We start from the raw sequence: 10,350 nt of genomic DNA, 5'->3' as shown, positions 1-10,350 counted from the left end.
AGCTTGTGGGATAATAAACGCCAGATAAAATCTTTGTGGTCTTATTAAAAGATGTCAAAAATCGTTTAACTTTCAAAACTAAAATCCAATCGGATTTATTTAACATACCATCATCATCACTTCTAACATGTCTATTATTATAAAAATCAGTTATTAAATTTTCGAAACCTTTACATGATTTTAATAGCAAGTATGTAGAGTTCCATCTATGACCTACATCGCTAACAAATATTTTAGCAGCCATCACCTCTAGTTCGGCACAAAAATCTTCAAATGCTTGTTTTCTACTATGAGAGATCGTAATATATACTAATGCATTCCTAATTGTTTGAAATTCATCATTTATATGTTTTAAACCATCTTGCACAATTAAATTCAAGATATGACACACACAACGAATATGAAACAAATACCCACCAAAATCAGGTTGAAGTGTCCTACACAATTTATCGACGACTACCTTATTAACGCTAGCATTATCAAAAGTAAAAGATCGAATTTTACTCTCACAATGATATTCTCTAACAATACTGATAATAACATTATATATATTATTAGCATTGTGAGGAAATTCAATAATTCTAAAAGCAATAATTTTCTTATGCATGTACCAAAGTGGGTCTATATAGTGTGCGGTTGCAGCTATATATGCTCTTTTATTAACTCCTTCCCATATATCAGAAGTTAAGGATATAACATCCCCATATTGTTTCAAATTCATAATTAATTGTTGTTTTGAATTATTGAAATAATTTATTGTATTGGCACGAAGAGTGTTTCGACTTACCCCAACGTACCTCGGTTGTAGATATTTTTTCACGAACGAGACGAAGTGTTGGTTGTTTGCAATAGCCAGAGGCAACTCAGTGACGGCAACAAATTTCACCATTCCGGTTCGAGTCTCGTCCTCCGAATACACCCACGTGGATAGGGGTGAAGTTGTAGAACCGGCGCCTGGACTGCCAAATTGTAATTGTGTTTGACCAGTTGGAAGAAGTCCATGTCTGGCTGTACATGATTTGTAGTGGCGGTTGAGATGAGTGGTACCAATTCCTTTTTGTCATGCCAATCTTTGTTGGCAATATTTACATACTGCTTTAGATTCTGTAAGGCCATCAACGACTTTTCCCGTTGAAATCAACTTAAAGTGATCACAACATTTTGCTTGTTTTTTGGCCTTTCGCTTTCCCCTCGCATCTGGGATATTTAATTGCTAATCTTCATCTTCATGTTCCGCTTCGGGAACGTTAATATCATCCAAATCAATTGGAGTGTGGCTTCCCTAATCGTCAATGTGAACATCTTCAGGTATCAATATGTCATTTAGACCGACAAATTCATTTGGAAATTGACTTTGCTGTAATAAAAGAGAGTTGTAATCTTGGAAGAGCAATTGATATGAATTTTTTTTTTTTTTTGTTCTTTTTGTTTGGAGAAGGAGGTATTTATAGTAAAAAAGGGGGCGCGGGGGGAGAAGTTCAGTGACCGTTTTGGTCACAGGCTAACGAGCCACGGGCCCGGCTAGTTGAGTTTGACACAAATGGATGCCTAGTTTATGCTATATTTGTGAGCCTTTATTTTATTCATTTTTCGAATAATAAAAAATTGCAAAATTGATCTCCATTAATGTAGAGTCAATTTGATAGATGTTAGCCACAATTCTCAAAAAATAAAAAATAAAAAAAGTGGTAATTACACAAAACCCTAGGATTAAAATCATGAATTCTAAATTCAGAGGAGAAGTTTAACATTTCAAAAATTAGAATTTTTATTTCAATTAATAATTCAAATCCTAATTAATTCCAACTCTCTCTCTACACTATCCCACAACCTGTCTCTCTCTATCTCTTTATCTCTCCAGTCGCCTCCCTCCCTTCTCTCTTCAGAATCGCACCGCACAAGATGGCGAAGCAGATCCGGATGGTGTGTTAGTTGTGGAGCAGATCGGTGATGGTGTGTTCTTCATAGATCGGTGATTATTATGGTGGCAAAGCAGATCGGTGATGGTGACGAAGCAGATTGGTGATAGTGGCAAATTGAGACGTGCACGACAATGATTTGGTCGTCGCAAAATTCTGCAGTGAGCGGCTAGCTCTGGTTGGCGGCAATTGTTTGTGATGGTTGTTACTATGGTGGTGATGTGTTTGTGGTGGGTTGTATGTGGTGGTGTTGTGGTTGAGTAGATGTGATGATATGAGCGGTGGTGGTTGTTGATATGGGCGGTGGGATGGTGGTAGAGTTCGGTGGCAGATTGGGGATTTGTTGCGGTGGTGGTGTTCGTGGGGGCGGTGCAGTGGTTGTGGCGGTTTTGGTTGCGCTGGTGGTCGTGTTGTGTGATACGGTGGTTGTGGTGGTAGACGATAGTGGTCGTGGCACTGGGTGCGGCGGTGACGGTGAGATGTTGGTGGTTGTGGTCTCGAATGTGTTGAATTGGTTTTTATCGTGATGTTTGCTGTAGGATGATGGTAGTGTCGGCAGCGGTGTTGGAGGCAGTGATTGTTTGGTGGTGGTCACATATTAATTTGTTAATTGTGACCATTAAATTTGTTAATATGTGACCAATAAACAATACGTGACCAATAAGATAAATTGTGACATAAAAAATTAATAATTTGTGACCTATAGTACTTATGATCTGTGACCTATAAATAAATTGTAACGCATAAATTTTTGATTTGTGATCGATGAACAAATTGTGACATACAAAATTGTTGAATTGTGATCATCAAGTAATTTTTGACAAAAAAAAATTTTAATTTGTGATTGAAAAATTATATACGATTAATTAAATTGGGAATCTATGACCAAAGTGTATAGATCCGTGATCTTAATATATTTAATTAATAATATATTTTATTAATTAATTAAATTATTAATGAATTTTTGATTTTTGAAATTTAAAACTTGTATTCTTACTTTTGAAATGGGTAATAGTTATCTTTTTAGTTATGAAATTTTCCCAATAAAAAATTAATAGGTCCATTAGCAAGTCTAGGGACTTTGGAGCTAGACCCAACATCATGGCAATCGGGTCACTCGTGGCTCGCCCGAAAAAAGTCTGAGCCAGCTTTGCTCGAGGTTCGGGCTGAGCCCCATTTCAAGAAGTCAGCTCTAGACGGGCCAGCCCATTAAAATAAATAAAAAAACTAAATCTGCTACCTGCTGGTAGCTATTTTAGCTACCTGTTTGGTAGCTAAGAGGAACAAAAAACAAGCGAAAAAAAAATAAAATCCAGTCGGTTTGGCTCGTTAAGGCTCTAGCCGAAAAAAGCATGCTTTCAAAAAATTCAAGCCGAGTTCGAGCCAGCTTGACTCGATTCGTTGACACCCCTACATCTAGCTCAGTAGCGATCTTCAGAACTAGGCTTGTCAGAACCTATCTTAAGGGGCGAGCGGCATATTTAGAATGGAAATTTTCATATTTAAGAATTTAATTATGATTCATTTTAAAAATAAGAAATAATGTTTAAAACTTAAAAAACATGATATTATTAAATTTTATTTATGAAATAATTAATTAAAAATTATTAAAATCACAAATCCATATAATTTGGTCACAAATTATCGAATTAATTATTTTTTATTTTTCCTCGAACACAATTTAAAAATTTTATAAGTCAAAAATTATTTTTGAATCATAAATAAAATTTTTTATAGATCATAATTTATTTTTCGATCACAAATAAAAAATTGTATAGATCACAATCTACTCATCAGTCATAAAATCCAAAAGTTAATCGATCACAAATCACAAATGTTATAAGCCTTCATTTGTTTCTCATTCTATTTTCCCTTCGCTTGATTCTCATTCTATTTTCATTAAAATGAAAAAATATGACCGTTATCCATAACATCAAGCTACCAAATTTAAATTTTTATTTTTTGTATGGGGCTCGTAACGGCTATATTTTTCATTCTCATTCTTCCAAAAATGGGAAACAAACGGGTCAAACTTATTTAACGATCACAGATTATCAAATTAATTTATTACAATTTATTTTTCGATCAGAACTTAATAAATTGCGAGTCACGATCACATTTTTAAGCCACATATTATATGTTGGTCACAAATTACACAATGTATTGGTCATAATCAACGAATTTATTAGTTACAAACACTCTTGGTCCCAATCGATTGCTGCCGTCACCACTAACACCACAGCGCTTCAAACATTTGTACTACAATAGTTTGCGACAAACACCGCCAGATTCACCACCATGCCACCTTACCAGTGCTAAAGTTCACCACCAACATCGCTAGATCCACCCGCACTACTGCTGTTACGCCCCTATTTGAACCACTTCGAAAAGTCTGCCACTACATCATACAAGGTGTCCAACACCCATCCAAAGTGGTTTCAAAGTGACTCCACCACTAATGTTGGCGAGCTGCTAACGCGCTGCGAGGCACAAACAATTCTACTGAACCAACCGAAGCGTTCTTGCCTCTAACGTCGAAGTGCAATACACTCCGAGGATCTCTGTCAGAGGATCCGCCGCCAATTTCAGAAAGAGATCTGTATCAAGATCCTTTCTGTCCCCAAGTTTTAATTGATTCGACGTCTCCATGGGCCTAGTTGATGTGACGTATCAACTTTATGTCAACTCAACTCGGAAGAAGTTATTACCCGTCCACTCTATAGACCCGGTTGATTAACGCTTATGAGCAGACGCCTCACACTGTCAGATGCATACACGTGTCCTACATCTAACGATTCTCCTCAACTATAAATACCCAAGGTTTGACAAGAGGTAAAGGTAATAAAACTCTTACAACTTAGCTCTCTATAACAAGTAAATATATATTCTCCTCCCCACCCTTTTTGCACAACCTTGGCACTGTTCCGATCACCAGAAGCTAACTTGACCGTCAAAGTGTATGCGATCGTCGCCGCCCCCACTGGTTTCGACCATGTGCATTTGACCATGCGTTGACTATGAATAGGGAGGATTACGTGGAGTAACTATCGGTTGGCCACGTGAAAGGTCCAATTCGCCAGGTCAACAGATTGTCGCCATCTGTGGGAAACTTCCCATCCAAAGTTCTAAATTCTCCACTAGAAAAGCCACAAGAAAACCCTTGACTTACCCTGAAAAGGGGACGTTCTTGAAAAAGAACAAAGTCGAATTACAACCCAAATCCTCATCATCCTTGAAAAAGGAGTAGATAAGATGAGTTCCAACAATGAGGACGCAAATCCTAGGATGGACGCCTCTGAAGAAGAGGTGCTCTGAAACAATGTCACTCACCAAAGACCCCATCACCGGCGTTGCCGAGGTGAAAGAACGGCCATGCTCATTGAAGAAATGGCCTAAATAGCTACGGGCATGAGAGAGATCGCAGCTCAGAATATGGAGATGCATGAATTCTTCATGCGAGCTCAAGGTCACCAGGGCGCCCAAATGCCCCAAGAATCTTACCCAGCTCGTGAAGTCTCTGCGTCTCGTTCCCAAGGCCATATGAGCCAGCACAGAGAACCCCCTCTCGAGAGAGAAGTGGGTACGGAAGTCATATCCTATATGCAAGGGAGCCAGCCAGCAGAACCGCAATTGGGGGACAACTTCCCACCAGAATATAAAGCACAAAGGTCAGTTAGTGTCTTTGATCAGATAGGGCGAGACCCTAGTAATAGGGTCCATTTAGTGGAAAGATCAGTTCGACAAGGGGAAGAGCAAGAACAAGCGCCCCTTCCACCTAGAAGTAGGAAGGAGAGAACAAACTTAGTTGATTGGGGTAGTCGAGGAAGAGCACCTCGACCCCTCCAAAACATGCAAGATAATGGGAACTCTGAAGGGCCATGTCGATCTTACGAGATTGATGATGATGATGATAATCTCCCATTCTCAAGAGAGATCCGAGGCTCCCCAATGCCTGCGAACTTTGTACCACCTAAAATCCCCAAGTATGAAGGAAAAGGGGACCCAGAAAAGTACCTCACGAAGTACATGACATAGATGAGTCTCAGGAGAGCCTCGCCTACTTTGAAATGCAGAGCCTTCCACCTAACCCTGGCCGGAGCCACTGAAGTGTGGTACAACAGGCTGCCTCCTCTGAGCATTAGGAGTTGGCCAGGCCCGTAGAAGGGGCAAGGTTGTGCACCTTCCACCAACTCTATGGACATGACACTAGCGAACGAAGAGATGCTTCGTGGCACTCAGATCGGAATAACCCACATCCCTCCAAAAGGGACGACCATCTCCGCAGATCTGCCTCCTCGAACAGGGCTGAAAGGAGGCATAGAATCAATCACCCCAAAGAAAAGGATCGAGGGACAGAGGAGAGTCCGGACAGAGAGATCAGGCCCCATTTTCTGGAGGCCAAATCATCAGGAAAATTGACACGATCATCGGGGGACCTTACATCGGCGGTAACACTAGGAATGCCTAAAGGAACTACACAAGGGAAGCAAATGAGCCGTTTGTACTCACGTACATCGTCAACCAGTCCCAAGAAGCCGACAGGATGGCCCCGATTACCTTCTCCCAAGAAGATATACAAGGAGTTCACCACCCCCATTGTGACGCATTGGTAGTAAGAGCCGTAGTAGCAAGAAAAGGACTCAAACACATGCTTTTCGACAATGGAAACTCGGTGAACATACTGTTTGGCTCTACTTTTGACAAAATGCAAATTGAACATGGGCTAATCCCCATGATCGACCCACTATTTGGATTTACTGGAGACAGCATCATCCTACGAGGATGAATTACTCTGCCCGTCGAAATGGGTTCAGCTCCCCTAGTGGCCCAACATTTCATGCAGTTTTTGGTAGTAGACCACAGGTTAGCCTACCACGGAGTATTTGGTAGACCCACCTTGAAAGATCTTTGGGCTGTCACCTCCATACATTACTTGTGTATAAAGTTCCCAACTGAGCATGGAATTGCTATGGTTTGAGGCGACCAGATGGGCTCCAGAGCATGTTATCTAAACTCTTTGCGAAAATCAGAGCCCCGCACTGTTAATATAATCATAACGGAGGTTGCGAACGAATTCGGCCTGGATGTGGAAATGCTCGACGCCCCTGAAATAGGGCATACCTCCGAACAGGAGGAAGATGTTGACATGGAAGAGGCCCCTGAAGAAGGGCACCCTCTTGACGAATTCCGAATAACTGCCTCAGAACAGAACGTGACCCCAATGAAAGAACTTGAAACTTTCTCCATCAACCCAGAGGACTCCAGTCAGGTCCTGTGGATAGGAAAGACATTGTCCCCCGAAGTAAAAGAACAAATGATAAACTTCCTAAAAAGGAAATGGATATCTTTGCTTGGAAGCATAAAAACATGGTAAGAATAGACCCAAGGATTAGTTGTTATCGCCTAAACATCAACGCTTCCTATGCCCAACATCGGCAAAAAAGACGAGCCCTCAACCCAGAGAGCTACAAGGCGTTCAAAGACGAAGTCAATAAGCTTAGCCGCAGTGGCTTTATCAAAGAAGCCATTTATTCGAAGTGGATATCCAACCCGGTCCTTATGAGGAAGTCTAGCGAGAAATGGACGGTGTGTGTAGACTTCACAAACTTAAACAAAGCATGCCCTAAGGATAGCTTCCCACTGCCGAGGATAGACCAACTTGTGGATTCCACTGCCGGACATGAACTCTTGAGTTTCATGGATGCATACTCAAGACACAACCAGATACCGATGTTTCGACCTGATGAGGAGGCCACGTCGTTCATCATAGACAAAGGATTGTATTGCTACAAAGTCATCCCCTTCGGATTGAAAAATGCTGGAGCTACATATCAGAGGCTGGTCAACATGATGTTTGACGAACCTATTGACAAAACCATGGAAGTCTATGTGGACGACATGCTAGTCAAAAGCCTCCAGGTGAATGAACACGTAAGTCACCTCGACCAGACCTTTCAGATTCTTAGGAAATACAAAATGAAATTGAACCCCCTCAAATGCACATTCGGCATGGCTTCGGGTCAGTTTTTGGGGTATATTGTGAACCAAGGGAATCGAATCAAATCCGGTAAAGATTAGGGCCTTACTAGAAATGAGGTCGCCTCAGAAGCCAAAGGAGGTCCAGAGCCTCAATGGTCGGATAGCTGTACTCAGTCGCTTCATCTCCAGAGCCACTGATAAGAGCCTATCATTCTTCAAAGTGTTGAAGCAAGGGAAGAAGTTCCAATGGACCGATGAGTGCGAGAAAGTCCTTCAAGCACTGAAGAAACACTTAGGAGAGGTGCCTCTGTTATCCAAACCTAAACCACAGGAATCACTACTGCTATACTTGGCGGTCTCGGACGAGGCGGTCAGTGCAGTCATAGTTAGAGAAGAAGACGAGCATCAATTGCCGGTATACTATGTCAGCAAAGCACTACTCCCGACAGAAACCCGCTACCCGGGCATGGAAAAATTGGCACTCGCCCTCATCACGGCGTCAAGGAAACTAAGGCTATACATCCAGGCCCACTCAATCGAAGTTCTCACCAACTTCCCATTGAAGCAAGTATTGCAACAAATGGAAGCTTCGGACCGCCTGCTGAAATTGGCAATTGAGCTCAGTGAGTTCGACCAACTGTTCCGACCCAAACATGCCATCAAGGGACAAACCCTTGCAGATTTTGTGGCTAAATTTGCCATAGCACCAGAAATGGAGACAGCAATGGAACCAGCCAAGCCCCCAACATGGAACTTGTTTGTGGATGGATCCTCAAGAGAAACTGGCTCCGAAGCTGGGATCGCCTTGGAAAGCCCGGAAGGCCACAAGCTAAATTGCGCAGTAAGGTTCGGCTTTAAAGCCTCGAACAACGCTGTCGAATATGAGGCCCTTCTACCAAGCCTTAGACTCACAAAAGAAATGCAGGTCAGAAGGCTCCTGGCAAGCAGCGACTCTCAACTTGTGGTGAGTCAGGTCAACGGAAACTTTGTCGCCAAAGACAGTAGCATGGTTGCATATTTAAAATTGGTCGTGGACCTAATCCCACATTTTGAGAGGTTCAAATTGATCCAAGTCCCACGCCTTGAGAACCCTCATGCAGACGCCCTGTCAAAATTGGCCAGCAGCAAAGACTCAGAGCTGCTAAAGATTGTCCCCATTGAACGCTTGTCGAAACCCTCTATTTTCGGAGGTGAAGAGTTGTTATGGATAGAAAGTACCCCAGTATGGATGCAACACATCATAGCCTATCTCAAGGATCAATCACTACCAGCTTTAAGAAACGAGGCGAGGAAGTTAAGAAGGAGAGCCGCGCACTTCGTCCTACAAGAGGATGTCCTCTACAAAAGAGGCTTTGCCTCACCACTTCTCCGATGTGTAGAAGGGGAAGAAGCTACATATATACTCAGGGAGATCCACGAAGGGATTTGCGAAAATCATTCTGGAGGAATGGCTTTGGCACACATGGTGCTCCGACAAGGCTACTTCTGGCCAACCCTGAAAAGGGATGCTTGCCAATTCGTTTAGAAATGTGATAAGTGCCAGCGCTTCTCAAATATTCAAAGAGAGCCTTCTCAAAGCCTCTCCGTAGTCACCAGTCCATGGCCATTCGCCAAATGGGACATCGACTTCATTGGTCCACTCCGAAAAGGAAGAGGAAGCGCGACTTTTGCCATTGTCACCATGACTACTTCACCAAGTGGGTCGAGGCTGAACCTCTTGCCAAGATCATCGAGGCGAATACTATAAAATTCATCTGGAAGAACATCATTTGCAGGTTCAGCATTCCCTACTCCTCAGTGTCTAACAATGGGAGACAGTTCGACAACAAAAAGATGCGAGACTTATGCAACGAACTGGGGATAAAGAAGGATTTCTCGACGCCTCATCACCCTCAAGCAAATGGACAAGTTGAGGTAGTGAACAAAACCATCAAGCATACCCTGAAAAGGAAGCTTGACGTCTCGAAAGGGGCGTAGGTCGATGAGCTTTCCCACATCCTCTGGGCGATCTGCATAACTCGCCGAACCGCTATAGGTGAGACACCCTTCTCGATGACCTATGGAGCCGAAGCCATGAGCCCTGTCGAGGTAGGAGTCCCATCGTATCGTCGGATACACTTCAATGAGTTCGATAACGACAAAACTCGGATGAGCGAACTCCACCTCCTTGAAGAAAGAAGGGATACCTCCCAAGTAAAACTGGCCAAGTATCAAAGAAAGATGACCCGCTATTACAACTCTAAGGTCAGAAATCGAACTCTTCGGTTGAGGGATCTCGTCCTTAGAAGGGTCTTCCAATCGTTAAAGCCAACTGGGGCCGAAGTGTTTGGACCAAATTGGGAGGGTCCTTATTGCATCACAAGGAGTCCTGACCTGGTACTTTTGAAATTGAAGATATGACAAGGAGAGTACTACCTCATCAATGGAACATCGAACACTTGAGAAAGCACTA

At 42.4% G+C, this 10,350-nt stretch overlaps 1 protein-coding gene across 1 annotated transcript; it reads left to right on the top strand.

Annotated features, from left to right (window-relative positions):
• The first annotated feature begins 7,286 nt into the window (after nt 1–7,286).
• LOC111397978 lies at nt 7,287–9,423 on the top strand. Its single transcript, XM_023024942.1, has 4 exons — nt 7,287–7,580; nt 7,644–7,699; nt 8,088–8,736; nt 8,824–9,423. Exons 1-4 carry the CDS (start codon nt 7,287–7,289, stop codon nt 9,421–9,423), a joined length of 1,599 nt encoding a protein of 532 aa, XP_022880710.1.
• The last annotated feature ends 927 nt before the right edge of the window (nt 9,424–10,350 follow it).

Source organism: Olea europaea, chromosome 7 (assembly GCF_002742605.1).
Source record: "Olea europaea var. sylvestris chromosome 7, O_europaea_v1, whole genome shotgun sequence".
Lineage (NCBI taxonomy): Eukaryota > Viridiplantae > Streptophyta > Magnoliopsida > Lamiales > Oleaceae > Olea > Olea europaea.
Note: the sequence above shows the minus strand (reverse complement) of the source record. Positions and strands in the feature narration are given on the sequence as shown.